The 16,702-nt window shown below is 45.5% G+C and overlaps 1 protein-coding gene across 8 annotated transcripts in view; it reads left to right on the top strand.

Moving 5' to 3' along the window:
* CSMD2 (CUB and Sushi multiple domains 2) overlaps positions 1-16,702 on the top strand; it is a 602,474-nt gene that overhangs the window by 574,656 nt on the left and 11,116 nt on the right. For all 8 annotated transcript variants that reach the window (XM_045035511.1, XM_023258438.2, XM_023258437.2 and 5 more), the window contains 5 exons: positions 309-482; positions 5,267-5,440; positions 5,778-5,851; positions 9,389-9,500; positions 10,071-10,250. In XM_045035511.1, coding sequence (XP_044891446.1) covers positions 309-482; positions 5,267-5,440; positions 5,778-5,851; positions 9,389-9,500; positions 10,071-10,250 — 714 coding nt within the window. The remainder of the gene's footprint in view (positions 1-308; positions 483-5,266; positions 5,441-5,777; positions 5,852-9,388; positions 9,501-10,070; positions 10,251-16,702) is intronic.

Raw genomic sequence — 16,702 nt, 5'->3', positions numbered from 1 at the left:
GTGTGAGGTGAGGACTGGTCCCTGAACATCTGCAAGGAGAGAGTCAGAGGTACCAAGGTAAGGCCTGGGCTTTGAACATCAAAGGGAGGGCCATGCAAAGAGAGGAGTGGGTCGTCACACTTGAGGGCATTGTAAAATGCAAAAGGACCCTGGCTCCCAAAGTAAGAGGGGGCATTCCTGATTCTCCCTGCTTAACCCAGAGTCCCAGAGGGTTCAGGGCAGCTGGTGACATCGGAGCTGGGTGAGTGGGGCCTGGTTTCCTAGGATGGCACCAGAACTCAGCATGCTTTGGTCTTCCCCTCCCCCAGCTATCATATGCAAACCGCCTCAGCTCATCCCCAACGGGAAAGTGGTGGGGTCTGACTTCATGTGGGGCTCAAGCGTGACGTATGCCTGCCTGGAGGGGTACCAGCTGTCCCTGCCTGCGGTGCTCACCTGTGAAGGGAACGGATCCTGGACTGGAGAGTTGCCTCAGTGTTTCCGTAAGTTACTCACCAGGGCCTTTGTGCATCTTATCTGCTGGCTCCTGCCCATTCCCGCCTCAGAGCTTTGCTACTGGAAGGCCTAGAAGAGGTAGTGCCCTCCCCAAAATCAGAGGCGAGCTTTGTCAGAGACGCTATTAGAGGGGATTTAAAGGAAAATAAGGAGAATATCCTAACTGAGCTCTGGCTGTGGACACTGTGGAGTGACGTTGGAAGGAAATGAAGCTGGAGATAAGGGAAGTGTTTCTTAACATGAAAGGTTGTTCACTGGATAGGATAGTTCCCAAAGATCTGGAAGGGACCCATGCTGGAAATGTACGTGTCTTTATGGAAAATAGCCTGTGCAGAAAAGATTCCTGGAGCATTCATGACTTTTTGGTGAAAGAGTTTATTTCTTATCCACCTGGCCTAATTTTGTCCCCAGGAGCCCGATTCCATCCCATTTTATTTTTATTTTTATCCATTATATATATTCATTATATATAATGAATAAATATATATCCATTATATTTATCCCATTTATTTGTATTCCCTTATTCTTGTCATAGCACATAATTGGGCCCTAGAAGGTTTTGTTGGTGCCCATGCTTTAGACAAACACTAGGACCTATTTTTTTCTACTTGGCATTTATCTAATTCTGTAGAAAACTACCAACATACCCATGACATTGTTTGGGTGCCTCTGAAAATTCACTTCCATTTGGGAAATTTCAGCAGGAACTAGAACCAGCAGCTCAAAAAGTGGATGCAAGAAAGGCAGCATTTAATGCACGGTTAACCCCTCAGGCCTTTGCACACCTTCAGAAAAACATTAGGAATGTAACAAGTTCAGGGTTGCGTGTAGACTCAGAAACCTTGCTTTTCTTCCTAAGAAATAGCCAAATTGCTTTTGAAAAATGAATTATGGTCATCATAAAAAAAAAGTACCGTATCTGAAAATACAAAGAAGAATGTAATAGTTATCTGAACTCTCACTTCCCAAAGATAACCAAGGCTAAGTTCTTGGCTGTGCTTCCACACCGACCGCAACGCTTTCTTACATAGATAGCAGGAGGTGTGCAGTTTTCTGTAAACGGTTTGCAATCATGCTGCGCTTACTAGTTCATGACTTGTCTTCCCTGATGGGCCGTCACCACCTTTCTCCATCACTTGATACGGATCTACACATCATCATGTGTAATAGCATAAAGCATTTCTTTGTTGTAGATACCACAACTGGTTTAATCTTCTCCTACTGGTGATGAATTTAGGTTTCTCCAGTTTTAATCTTGTTAGAAGCAGTCCTGCAATAAATGTTCTTGAGGATAGCATCTCCTCACTCTTGTGGTGAAGTCCTAAGAGAGAGAAAATGCTGAGCCAACAGGCGTGCACTCTCTACGTCCTGACACCTGTTGCCAAACTGTCTTCTAGAAAGCACACTCACACTCCCGCCAGCAGTTTATGAGAATATGTCTTGACTCACATCCTCATTAACAATGGATTTTGCCAATATCTTTTAATATTTACTAGCCCAAGAAGTTTTAAAAGGTATCTCATTGTTTTCTTTGGCCTCACATTCCTTATCAGCAAGATGGAGCCGTTCTTTCTTTGTCATCCATTTGTACTTGCTCATTGAGCTGCCTCTTCTGGATTTGGTGACATCTGGTCAACTCGGCCTGTAACTGACTTCTGATTGGTTAGACTAGACTCCCCAGCTTCCATAGAGGATTCTGCCAGCATAGCCTGCTGGTCCTGCTTCCACTTTATTTTGGTTATGTTTATGAACCTCTTGACTCCATGCACATACACACGTTCATATCATAGCATCAAGGGTGTTCTTCATGCTTGAAGTGGTATCTTTGGGAGCTTTGCCTTTGGTAGCCCATTTTCTTGTAGATTGCTGGTAAGAAGTCAGATATCTTTATTTCTCACCCACTGTGCTCCACAACATATTTACCATGGCCAGGTGGCTGACCACTGAGGTGTGCAGTAAACCGTGGAATTCTTATCACTCGCTCATACTTTGCATCTGGGCCTCCCGCAGTTCTTGGTGCTTCCTCTTCCCTCCTCCAGATTGCGTCTCTTCCTCTGTAGACCTGCTTCTCAAACCTGGTCATTCTCTTGCTGTATTATTGCAAATGTATCCTCGTAACACCATTCTTCCTCATAGAACTCCCTAAACGTGGTCAAGGATTTTGTCCCCATACTGTAGCAGATCAGAATCAACTCATTTTCAGCCTCACCCACTTTCTACATGTTCCCCAGATCCACTCAGCTCTTTCCATGCTACCTTCTCATTTGGCTGGGCCACACCCCTGTTTTTAAGAAAGAGCTTCTCAGGGGCGCCTGGGTGGCGCAGTCGGTTAAGCGTCCGACTTCAGCCAGGTCACGATCTCACGGTCCGTGAGTTCGAGCCCCGCGTCAGGCTCTGGGCTGATGGCTCGGAGCCTGGAGCCTGTTTCCGATTCTGTGTCTCCCTCTCTCTCTGCCCCTCCCCCGCTCATGCTCTGTCTCTCTCTGTCCCCAAAATAAATAAACGTTGAAAAAAAAATTTAAAAAAAAGAGCTTCTCAACTTGACTTCTCCCTGCCGCCCTGCCACCCCTGATTGCACCATTTCCAAATGTGCAACTTCCATTTCTTCTCCTGAGTATCTAATGCACTTGTGTACTTTCAGTCAATTTTGTTGATGCTCAAGCCATGTTACTGAAAATTGGTACCTTTCATCTTTTACACCCTCCTGTGTTATCTGACTTAGATTCCAAGATCTCAGAAGGCAGGGCTCATGCCTGCAGACTTATTTGGCTCCAGAAACAGCAGAAAATCAGGAGCTGAAAGGTGTTTAATAAATGGTCTTTGAAAGTTAATAGAGAAGGAAGTGAATCTAATTCAAAGCAAAATAGGAATGAGGAAGAAGAGTCACCCTGGGCCTTTAGCTCTGCTCTGATTACCCACATGTGAACTCATCCACTGAGAGGTCACAGCACATCAGTACATCCATACAGACAACATTTTACATTTCGCAGTGCTTTGTGTTGCCTCCTCAAGGGACGTTTGCACACATGGTCACATCTGATGCTCACAACGACATATCCTGGGAGGTGGGCAGGAGAAGTCCCTTCTCCGGTGGCTGGTGGGGAAGATGAGGCTCAGAAAAAGGACCTGACATAGCGAGTGAGTGACAGAGTCTAGTCTGAAAACAATCATCGATCCAATTTTCTCTGAAACTCTCACTCAAATTTATAGCTCATGCTATCACCACTAGAACTTTGAAGACAGGAGAAAAGAATAGACATAAAATTTAATTTTTCATTTTAGACTGCTTCAATAAATGGAACTTCAGAGCCACATATGATCGACATGAGGCCCTTTCTTTTAAGCGGAGCACATTAACAGTGTGAAGACCCATCCGGCTGCTCCCCACGGCAGCTGGTTTGTTCAGGGCTTGGCGATTCGTAGAACTGCCACAGCAAGTGTTTACAGAAAAGAAGTGCAAGTTGAGCGTGCTTTCCGACCAACACGACACAAGAGTGCTGGCGGTCCCCTGGGCCTACTCACACCACACCACACACCACTGGTTGTTTATTATCTTTGGGCTTGATAGCTGTTTCAAAGTATATTGATTCAGGGTGCCTGGGTGGCTCCGCTGGCTAAGCCTCCGACTTCGGCTCAGGTCACGATCTCCCAGTTTGTGGGTTCAAGCCCCGCATCAGCCTCTGTGTTTCCAAGCTTGGAGCCTGGAGCTTGCTTTGGATTCTGTGTCTCCCTCTCTCTCTGCCTCTCCCCTGCTCAAGAGCTCTCTCCCTCAAAAAAAACAAACATTTAAAAAAATTTTTTAATAAATAAAAGTATATTGGTTCTAAGAACAAAACTACAAGTAGAATCCCTTTGTGCTTATTTTAAAAGGCATCAAAATCACTATTGCAGGCAACCCCCTTTAAAACACAGGTCTGTTTCTGCAACGTCCTAAGGAAATAAGAATTTTTAGTAAACTATGTATGCAAATGCTTAAGACAGTGAGCTAAAGGGACAGAAGAGGGGCCTGCCTTTATTCTACTTGCTGTCACACAATTTGAATTTGGTAATCATTCTCTAGTGAATCTCCCTGATGACCTCAATGAAATGGGCACATTCATACACTACTCATTGCAGCTTAAATGCACACTCTTTGGAAAGCCATTTCCAGTCCACGTCAAGACCTGTAAACACGTTTAAACCTTTAAACATACGAAGTCCTAGAGAATCCCCCTAAGAAAACACTACCAGGGAAAGAATAGCCCTATAACATCTAAGGTTATAATAATAGAAAATACCTAATACAAATGATTAGCTATGATAAACTACAGTTACGGCACAACCTTTCATTGCATATGTGGCCAGTTGTGATAACGGTGTCATTAACATGGAGAGTGTTTACAGGCTAATAAGCAAACAAAGCAGGGTTTACAACACTTGGACATCGGGTTCACAGCCACGCACAAGGTTACATACAGCCGAGCGTAGGCTAGAAGAGAATGAGCATCAAAGTGGAAAAAAAGTTTCGGTAGTGAGTTTTAGCTTATTTTTTCTCAACGTTCTACGCTTCCTAGAACATTACTTCATTACTTGGGGGATTATTAACAAGCAGTTTGAATATGGAAAGGAGAGGAAGCACACAGCAGCAGGTGTGAGAGGCAAGTGTGATCTTTTCCCCGGGGCTGCCCCCGTGTGCAGAGTTCAAGTAGAACCAGGAGGAAAGCCAGCCTGGGGTGGCAGACTGGGTTCTAGAAAGCAACTCAGACCTGCCTTTCTCCCTTCGTCTTTCCAGCCGTGTTCTGCGGAGATCCTGGCGTCCCAGCCCGTGGGAGGAGAGAGGACCGAGGCTTCTCCTACAGGTCGTCTGTCTCCTTCTCCTGCCAGCCCCCTCTGGTGCTGGTGGGCTCACCACGGAGGTTTTGCCAGTCAGACGGGACGTGGAGTGGCACCCAGCCCAGCTGCATAGGTAAGAGGTGGTCTGGGGCAGAGTGTCCCAGCTGGTGGGCATCCTTCTCTCAGGCCCAAGATGATGCCTTTCCTTACCTGTCTTCAGTGCTCTCATGTGCAAAAGGGAACAAGTCCTCCTCTGAGCTTCTTAAAGCAGGGTGTGATATTGAAATAGCCAGAGTGAACTTGCTGCCGGGGATCACATAGCCCGGGGGTATGACTCGGGTGGAGATACCAACAGGTGGGGGAGGCAGGATCTGGCTCCATTTTCCCCTCCTACCCCTATTTCTCAGAGTGAGCGGAGGCGATGAAAGCTTCAGTGCCCATGTGGTCTGTTTCTCTGTTTTGCAATCCAGACCCAACGCTGACCATGTGCGCAGACCCCGGTGTGCCGCAGTTTGGGATACAGAACAATTCCCAGGGATACCAGGTAATGAGGTCAGCCAAGATCGGGCCTTCCTGCCTCCTGTCCCTTCACATCGCTGTCAGCCTCGAAAGACTCAGGGATCTTCCCTGGGGCAGCACCAGTGGGACACAAAACCTTGGAAGCTGGAGACAGGAAGCGCTCTGCCTCTTTGAACCGTGCCACACAGGAGCCCATTCAGAAACAGAAGGCACTTACACCAATCCGAAAACCTGATGTGGGAGAGCAGATTCTCACATACTGACAGCACCACTTCCCAGCAGGCCTATGTAGTTGGGGCGGGTGGTTATGGAAAGACAGAGATGAGTGAGACAGATAACCTTCTGTCCTCACGGCACATATCCCCTACTCACAGACACAGGGCTTAGACAGAGTGGCAGGAGCGAGCAGATGCCACACGGGAGGCAGGCTCCATGGACACCTTCCAGGAGGATACAGGCTTCATGGACACATCTCAGAATGAGCTTCAAGGAGAAGGAAGGGATTTGGACAGCCATGGATGGGACGCACAGAATAGAGAACAGGAAGCAGGAAAGTACGGGTGCGTTCAAGGCGGGACGATTAACTGGAGCCCAAGATGTGCCCAGAAGAAATGGCACATTGGGATCCAGCCAAGGAATGTGACTCATTCACTCAATCTGCATTCATTTAACAAATATTTAGCGGCATAACCTCTCCACGTGCTAGGAATACAGTGGAACAGGACAGGCCAGGTGCCCGCTCTAGGAAGCTCTCCATTTGGTGACAATAAACAGGATAATTTCTGACAACAATAAGCACTACGTACCATATAATATAAAGGGGTGTGATGGGGTGGGTTGCTATTTTAGGAAGCGGGGTGAGGGAAGAGGCCTCCTGAACTTGAACTGTGGCCTCTGTGATGAGAAGGGCCAGCCCTGGGCAGAGCTGGGTGGGTATTTCTGGCAGAGGGAGCGGCCAGTGCAGAGGGGTGTCAAGGCAGGGGGTGCTTAGCAGGTTGGAGGACTGGTAGGTGGGCGAGCCAGCAAGTCTGGAGCATTGTGAACAGAGGAGAAGAGGCCAGAGAGCTGGGTGAGGTTTGGAAACGGGGCACTGTCTTATAAAGTTAAATATTCACACATGCTGTGACCCAAGAGCTCCATTCCTAGAAACTAACCCCAAAGACACTCTTGCACATGTTACCAAAACACGAGAAAAATTGTGGTAAAGTCACACAATGGTGTATTAGCAGGGCAGATGAATGCACTACAGCTCTACGCAATGCAGTCAGGGGGGAGCCCCAGTGGCTCAGTCGGTTAAGCACCCGACTCTGAATATCAGCCCATAATATCAGCCCAAGTCACGATCTCACTGTTCATGAGTTCAAGCCCTGTGTCAGGCTCTGCACTGACAGTGTGGAGCCTGCTCAGGATTCTCTCTCCCTCTCTTCCTGCCCCTCCTCACTCTCCCTCTCTCTCTCTCTCTCTCTCTCTCTCTCTCTCTCTGTGTCCATGTCTCAAAATAAATTTAGAAAACTTTTTTTAAAAAAGAAACATAGTATGGGGCGCCTGGGTGGCTCAGTCGGTTAAGCGTCCAACTTCCACTCAGGTCATGATCTCGCGGTTCATGAGTTTGAACCCTGCGTCGGGCTCTGTGCTGACAGCTTGGAGCCTGGAGCCTGCTTCGGATTCTGTGTCTCCCTCTCTCTCTGCCCCTCCCCTGCTCATGCTGTGTCTCTCTCTGTCTCAAAAATAAATTAAAAACATTTAAAAAAAAAAACCTTAAAAAAAAAGAAAAGAAACATAGTATGGAATGACAAAGGTGCTATGATGCTATTTCAAAAAGATGAAAACTAGAAACATCATTGAGAGAGATATGTGCCTATGTGTGATAGAATTCTTTTTTAACAAAGCAAGGAAATTAACAACAAAATTCAAGGTAGTAGTTACCACTGAGGGAGAGCAGAGGAACAGGGCAGGGAAGGAGCACACAGATAGTGACAACTGTGTCACTAGCCTTCTAGCCCTTACGTGGAGGGGTGCACTCCACTTAAGATGTACAGTTCCTTATGACAGATCATTTCTGTATATGTTCCACATAGACTTTTGCATGCATCAAATATCACATGATAATTTTTTTAATGTTTATTTATTTTTGAGAGCGAGACAGAGAGCAAGCGGGGGGGGGGGGGGGGGCAGGGAGAGAGAGGGAGACACAATCCAAAGCAGGCTCCAGGCTCTGAGCTGTCAGCACAGAGCCTGACGTGGGGCTCAAACCCACAAACTGTGAGATCATGACTTGAGCTGAAGTCGGATGCTTAACCGACTGAGCCCCTCACGTGATAATTTTTGAGAAGAGAAAGCCATGGGCCAGGTCACCTAGGGCCCTCAAGGCCACAGTGAGCATTTTTGGTTTTATTCTAAATGTCACAGGAAACCATTTGAAGGTGATTCTGATCCAGCATTTGCACGCTGTGGAGAGAGTGAATGATGGGGGTTAAGGAGGGAGGCACCAGACAAGTAGGATGCTGTTGCAGTGGCTCAGGAGGAAGGAGGTAGTGACAGTGACATGGGGAGAAGTGAAGGGGTCGGGGTGGGCTTTGTAGACAGAACCAGAGGACTTGTTGGATTGGAGGGAGAGGCTGAAGCAAAGGGAGGAATCAAGGCTGTCTTGAGGGTTTTGATTTGCACAACTGAATGGACAGAGGTGCCGTTGCCGGATGAGATGATGAAATTCAAGACACAGCAGTGAGGCCTGGAGGGAGTGCGAGTCAAGAGTTTCACTTTGCGATTGAATTTGCTCCTGTATGTAATAGGGACACGTGAGTGTTCTTAGCTGGGAAATAGTGAAATCCGAGTTGCAACTTAGGAAGCTGATCTGACCCCTCCATGCCACGCAGAGGGCAGAGGGAGAGACGGAGTCGGTGGCTGCAGGGGTGTAGAGTTGGACAGTGAGGGCTGGTGGAGGGTGAGGATGGGGAAAACAACTGAGCAGAGACTTAGATGGCAGGAAGGTGAAGTGCCAGATGCAGCTATCTGGAGAGAAGACAAGTCTCCCTTCCTTACGGAATGTATCGACTCGTAGAAGAAAAAGACACGCACAAGCAGTGATTCTGTTTCGTGCAGTGTATAAAATGCTTTCAAATCCACCACTGCATTTGAGTGTCACGACACTGTGCTGTAGGCGTGGCAGGGCTGGTCACCCCACGCTCTCCACCAGAAGACTAAGGCATAGAGTCCCCTACAGCCTGTCACTCAGTGAGTAGACATGGAAGCCGCAACTCTGATCACGATCTTCTGATTCTGAGTCATGCACTCTGTCCGCCACAGCGGAGAGTGATGCTTCCAGTAACAGCATTGATCTGGCTCCAGGGCCTGGGTGAGGGCTTGCGGAAAAGGCGGAGTGGAAGCTGCCTCAAAGGGGGTAAATAATATTTAACCGGGCAGAGAAGTGGAAGTAGGATTTTGCAGGTGGAGACAGGGGTGTGGGCAGGAGCCCGGTCACGCGAAAGTAAGTAGTCAAGCGACAGGGTGTGAAGCATCGCTGGGCAGAAAGTGATCAAGGAACCTTCCCTCCTCCCCACAGGTCGGAAGCACAGTGCTCTTCCGCTGTCAAAAAGGTTACCTGCTTCAGGGCTCCACCACCAGGACCTGCCTTCCCAACCTGACCTGGAGCGGAACCCCGCCCGACTGTGTCCGTGAGTGCAGACTTCACCTGCATCCCACGACGGTGCCTCTTGGCAACACGTTATCTCCCCCAGCTGGGCACCCGGGCCGTGCTCAGACGTTCTGGATGACGGGGAGCTCATGACTTCTCATTGGGACCAATACTGCGCTCTTTGTAGTCCTTATCCCTTGGGGCCTCACGGAAGACACTGCCACACAAAAGCCTTTCTGCTACTGGAAGGCAATTCCTATGCCTTAGCAAAAAAGAAAGAACTTTCCAGTGGCAGCAAAAACGAACTGCTACAAGGTCAGCCCTCAGGATGAAAGATTGCAGGCTTTTGACCATAATTATTCCTCTTCCCTCAGGAAGAGTGCTGCAGTCCCTCCAGACTGACTAAGCCAGTATCCAGATCACCTCCATCGTAGCCATCTGTATAGACATCAAGGCTGGGGTGGAGGGGAGATTTGGGGAGGGCATGCTGGACATGAAAGGGGCCTAGAAAGCAAAGGAAGGGGATGTTCCATCTAGGAACAGGAATGGGCAGAAGGCCTTCTGAGGACCCTAATCCCCCAGGCCCAACACCATCTTTCCTCTCGTCCAGCCCACCACTGCAAGCAGCCAGAGACGCCAACCCATGCCAACGTTGGGGCCCTGGACTTGCCCTCCATGGGCTACACCCTCATCTATTCCTGCCAGGAGGGCTTCTCCCTCAAGGGTGGCTCCGAGCACCGCACCTGCAAAGCAGATGGCAGCTGGACAGGCAAACCACCCATCTGCCTGGGTGAGTGTGCCTGCTCGGTGAACTTCTCCAGCAGGGGAGGCCAAAGGTGACAGCTGAGCTTGGGGGGAAGACGGCAACAGAGAAGGAAGAGGGGCGCCCGGGTGGCTCGGTTGGTTAAGCCTCCACCTCTCGATTTCAGCTCAGGTCATGATCTCACGGTCTGTGGGTTCAAGCCCCACGTCAGGCTCTCTGCCGACAGCGCAGAGCCTGCTTGGGATTCTCTCCCTTTCTCTCTCTCTGCCCCTCCCCCCGCTCTCATTTTTTCTCTCTCTGCCTCTCAAAATAAATAAATATTTCTTAAAAAGGAAGGAAGAGATGTGATTTCCAGGAGCTGGATCCTGCTTCTGATTTTCTGAGGTATTGAGCCTCTAGGAGATGTCAGTCTAGAGAGGCACAGGGTAAAGCCATCCCAAATTTTATTTTGCTACCTTCTCCCAGGATTATGTGTAATCATTTCCACCAAACCAGAAGAACTCGTTACACATAGTATAACCTTGATAAAACAGCACCCACCCACAGATCCCTCGGTATTACCAAAATGCCCCAGACCTCCCTCCCCCTCGTCTTCATTCATTCATTCTGTTTATTGAGCATTATCACCACACATGCCTGTGCTAGGGATAGGGAATTGGAAGGTGAAAGACACAGACCCTGCCCTAAAATAGCTCACGTTCAGCTGCAGAAGACACATTATCAAATGTAACCGAACCTTCAGGAACATGGCAATGCACTGAATGCCGTGGGGATGAGGAGGAAGAGGACCAATTCAGCCTAAGTAGGGGAGGAGAGAAACCAGGGAAGGCTTCCTGGAGAAGGTGATCTGAGTCCAGGCTTAACAGAAGGGTCAAGCAAGGATAAAGGATCAGTTTGGTGCTGGAACGGCATTAAACTCTCTTACAGATGCTGATCTCACCTGATTTCAGGTGCTAAGTAGTCTAAGCACTTTGTGTGCGCTAACTCATTTAATCCTTAACAATAATCCTAAGAGGCAGGGGCTATTCAGATTTAATATATGAGGAAACTGAGACACAGAGAAGTTAAGCAACAAGCCCAGGGTCACCAGCTGGTAAAGGAAAAGTGCTGAGATTCAGATCCTGAAGATCTAACTTCAGAATCCCTGTTCCTAAATACTTTGCAGTTCTGCCCCTCAGGGAGAGAAAGTGTCAGAGTCAGAGCCTTTATCAGGGCCAGAATGTAATACTGTTCTTGTATTTTCACTGCATGAAGTGTTGTACGTTTATTTTACTTATGAAAAGTAGTATTTGTTCTCCATATGTGGTAGTGAACTCTTCTAGAGTACATTTAAGTTCTTATTGTGATAATACAGTCATAATATAAAATTTACCAAATGAACCATTTTTAAGTGCACAGCTCAGTGGCATTGAGTGCATTTACCATACTGTGTGCAACCATCACCACCTTCTCCAGGACACTTTCATCTTCCCCAACAGAAATTCTGTCCCCATTACCATTTGTCTCAAGATAGTTTTTGATTTCCCTTTTGATTTCTTCTTCAGTCCATTGGTTGCTCAGGAACATGGTATATAATCTCCACATATTTGTGAATTTTCCCCTTTTTTTCTTATAATTGATTTCTAGTTTTATATCATTGTGGCCAGAAGAGATGCTTGATATGATCTCTATCTTCTTAGATTTATTAAGAATTGTTTTGTAGGCCAACATATGCTCTGTCCTGGAGAATGTTCCCTGTGCACTTGAGGAGAATGTATATTCGGCTGCCGTTAGGTGGAATGTTCTGTAAATGTCCGTTAAGTCCATCTGATCTCATGTTTAGTTTAGGTCCAGTGTTTTCTTACTGATTTACTGTCTGGATGATCTATCTGTTGTCGAAAGTGAGGTATTGAACGCCTCTACTGTTATTGTATTGCTGTCTGCTTCTCCCCACAGATTTGTTAATATTTGCTTTATATATTTAGGTGTCTTGATGTTGGGTGCATAAATATTTATAACTGTTATATCCTCGTGATGAATTAACCCTTTATCATTATCTAATGAACTTCTTTCTCTCTTGTTACGGTTTTTGGCTTGAAGTCTATTCTATCTATATAAATATAGCTTGCTCCGCTGTTGGTTTCCATTTGCATGGAACATCTTTTTCCTTCACTTCATTTTCAGCTACATGTCCTTAAAAGTCAGTCTCTTCTAGGCAGCATATAGTTGGGTCTGGAGTTTTTGTTTGGTTTTTGTTTTGTCCACTCAACCGCTCTCTGTGTTTGGATTGGAGAATTTAGTCCATTTACATTTAAAGTAATTTTTGAGGGACCCCTGGGTGTCTCAGTCGGTTAAGGGTTCAACTTTGGCTCGGGTCATGATCTCCCGGTTCATGAGTTCGAGCCCCACATGGGACTCTGTGCTGATAGCTCAGAGCCTGCTTCTGATTCTGTCTCCCTTTCTTTTTACCCCTCCCCTGCTCACACACTCTCTGTCTCTCTCAAAAATAAATAAACATTTAAAAAAATTACAGGGGCGCCTGGGTGACTTAGTTGGTTAAGCATCCAACTTCAGCTCAGGTCATGATCTCGTAGTTCATGAGTTCAAGCCCCACATCCAGCTCTGTGCTGACAGCTCAGAGTCTGGAGCCCGCTTCTGATTCTGTGTCTCCCTCTCTCTCTGCCCCTGCCCCCACTCACACTCTGTCTCTCTCTCTCAAAAATAAATAATAAAAAAATTTTAATTATAAAAAAATAAGTAATTTTTTATAAGTATGAACTTCCTGTTGCCATTTTCTTCATTTTTTTCTGGCTGCTTTGTAGTTGCTTTCTTCTTTTCTCACTCTCTTCCTTTGGAATTTGATGAGTTTCTGTAGTGGTACGTTTTGATTCCTTCCTCTTTTTGTGTATCAAGTATAGGTTTTTGTTTTGTGTTTACTGTGAGGCTTACATAAAACATCTTATAATTATGGCAGTCTTTTAGAGCAAATAACAACTTAACTTTGAGTGCATACAAAAGCTCTACGTTTTTACACTCCCTACATTTTGTTTTTGAGATCACAATTGACATCTTTTTATATTGTGTATTCATTAACAAATTATTGTAGTTATAGTTACTTTTAACACTTTTGTCTTTTAACCTTTACACTAGCGTTATGACTGATTTACCCACCACAATTACAGTATTAGAGTATTCTGAATGTAACCATCTATCTTTATCAGTGAGCTTTATACATTTATATGCTTTTATGTTTAGATCTTTTCTTTTACTTGAACTCTTACTGTTGAACCTTGTGTAGCTGTACATTCAGTGTGTCCATGGCGTGGGGGGTGGGGGAAGGGAATTCAGGAGACTTCTATGTCACCATCTTGCTCCGGAGTCTCTTCAAGAGTTCTTTATATATCTAGAATAGAAGACCCTTATCAGATACAAGATTTGCACATACTTTCTCCAATTTTACGGGTGGTCTTTCACTTTCTTTATTTTTTGTTAAGTTTATAGTACTTTACCTTTATTTCACTCCTCACCTAAAATGAAATTAGACTGTCAATTTTAAGCTCCACTTTAGTCCTGTGTTACATTGTTTTTTCAAATGTGGGAGGTATTTTTTACAGTCTTATTGAGATATAATTGGTACATTAAACTACACATATGTAATGAATACAATGCAATTAGTTTGGACTTTTTTTACCTTCTTTTGAAGGTCCTTCAAAAGAAGGTCCTTCTTTTTACCTTCTTTTGATGTCCTTTTGAACACAAAAGTTTTTAATTTTAGTGAACTCCAATTTATCTACATTTTCTTTGCTTGTTTGTGCTTTCATATCATATCTAAGAAACCACTGCCTAATCCAAGGTCATGAAAACTTATGCCTGTGTTTTCTTCTAAGAGCTTTATAGTTTAGCTCTTAACATTTAGGTTTCTTTTGTGGGGTTTTTTTGGTGCGGGTGGTTGTTTGGGGTCCAAATTCATTCTTTTGCATGTGGCCATCCAGTTATCCCAGCACCATTTATTGGAAAAACTATTCTTCACTATTCTTCATTGAACTGTCTTGGCACCCTTATCAAAGATCACTTGACCATAAATATGTGAGCTCATATCTGGATCCTCCATTTTATCCATTGAGCCGTGTAACTGCCTCTATGACATCACCACAGGTCTGATTACAATAGCTTTGTAATAAATTTTGAAGTTGGGAAGGGTACATCTTCCTTTTTGTGCTTCTTTTTCAGGATTGTTTTGGCTCTTCTGGGCCCCTTTTATTTCTAGATGAATTTTAGGATTGGATTTTGAAGTTCTGCAAAGCAGACAGCTGGGATTTTGACAGGGATTGTGGTAAATCTGTAGGTCAGTTGGGGGAGTGTTGCCGTCTGAGCTATATTAAGTCTTCCAGTCCATGAACATGGAATGTCTTCCCATTCATTTAAATCTTTAATTCCTTCTAATGATGGTTTGTCATTTTCAGCATATAAGTCTTGCACTTCCTTGGTTACATTTATTCTTAAGTACTTCATTGTTTTTGATGTTACTGTGTACTTATATATAAAAACACAAAATGCTTTAGATGCAGTTGAATTTTACCTGTCCCTTCCTGTGTGACCTTGGGCAAGCCTCTTCACCTCTCTGCCCCTTAGTGGGTTTCTCTTCTATAAAATGGAGACAATACTCTCTACCTCACAGGTTTTTTTCATTAAAATGTTTCATGTTATTTACTTATTTTGAGAGAAAGCATGAGCAGGGGAGGGGCAGATAGAGAGGAAGAGAGAGAATCCCAAGCAGGTTCTGCACTGTCAGCGCAGAGCCTGACATAGAGCTCGATCTCACAAACTGTGAGATCATGATCTGAACCAAAATCAAGAGTTGGACACTTAGCCAACTGAGCCACGCAGGTACCCCTCTACCTCACAGTTTTGAGAGCAGGGGTAAGTGAAATAACATGAAATACATGGCCTAGCATAGATCCTGGCCCATAAAATGCTTTCTCCCTCTCACTCCCTCATCTTATAAAACCTAAGACAATTAAAGGCATTCTGTTCATAAATTTGCTTTTACTGAGTCATTGTGGAAAGTTTCTCCACAGCCTTTTGCAAACACAAACATAAGCTAACCTCCAGAGTCAGAAGGATTATGCTAAAACCCTGGCCTCCTAAAAGAGACAGTAGAGAGAGTCAGCCCTTCCTTGGTGACAAGACAGATATTTCTGTTGTTTCTGTGTCAAATAAGGAAAGACATTAACATTAGCTGACTGTCACCTCATTTATTTATCACAGACCTATAAGGTATGTTTCATTATTTGCCCATGTTTCCAATGAGGAGACAGAGACTCTGAGTGGTAAAGTAACTAGTCAAGGTCACACAGCATTAAGTGGCACTACTGGGACCTGAACCTAGACTCTATGGCTCAGGCCCAAAACTTGTGCTTTTGCACGTGCTTTTGCCTGTGAGGGCTTCTCAGTCTTTTATTTCCCACACACATAAGTGCCTCATTGAATTCAGTTGTAGACTGATGTGTATATAAACTGCTGTGAAAGGGGTGACAGCCTCAGGCCATGGGCAGCTACTAGGAAGCTCCATAACCTTTTATGATCTCTGAAATTGCTTAGAGAATCATCAGTGAGCCAGTGACAAAAATAATGGTGAATATAACAATCAGAAGGAGGCCCAAGACCAGGTGCTGGATGTGCAGGCACTCGGTGGCAGAGTCATAGGCCTGGGCCTCTGTCACATCACCCACCCTCTTCCAGTCCCTGGGCTTCACAGAGTAGCCCAGGCAGCACAAGTTCACAAAGACTATGTTGAACAGGGACCAGATGATGTGATCACGCACAGAGGTTTTGCTGTGAATGCCGATCGTGGTGGTTGCCATGGGATCCAAGCCCTGGGTCACACCAAGTACAGCCACCTCGTGCTTCTCCTTGAGCATCTCATAGGTTGGGGGGGGATGTGGTGTGGATGCCAGGAAAGTAGGGCTGAGAATTGCAGTTCATAGTGCCAGACGGAGCAGCTGTTGGGGGCTTCTTAGTCTTCATATCCTCACTCCAAAGGAGGGAAGCACTCCACTGAAACCCCCACCAATGCTCAAGGAGTTCGCTTTTGATTGGTGGAAGGTCCTCCTTGGTGCCAGGCATCTGGGAGGAAAGTAGAAACAGTCCAGGACAGGGCTGTTCAAACTAGGGTCATCCGTAGCGACGTTCGGCAGATCTCTGTACCAGGGTGGGAAAATAACTTTATTTTCCTTTACCCTTTACTGAAATTTAGCATTTCCTTTCATTTGGAATGTAGACAAAAACCCAAAACAGTGTTTACAACACCTATAACTTTGTAACCAGTAAAAATTGCAGAGATTTTCATATTATATTATCATTCTCACTGATATCGTGAAATATTGCATATGTTCCTGACTAATGTTCCTAATGAAACATTAGGGTAGTGACTGGACCTGCTGCCAGATCCTGTTACTTAATGCAATAGTAAAGAATCACATATCTCCCTGCATCCTAGT

This window comes from Felis catus, chromosome C1 (assembly GCF_018350175.1).
Source record: "Felis catus isolate Fca126 chromosome C1, F.catus_Fca126_mat1.0, whole genome shotgun sequence".
In the NCBI taxonomy this organism is placed as follows: domain Eukaryota; kingdom Metazoa; phylum Chordata; class Mammalia; order Carnivora; family Felidae; genus Felis; species Felis catus.
The sequence above is the reverse complement of the archived record's forward strand: the minus strand, read 5'-3'. Positions and strand labels throughout refer to the sequence as shown.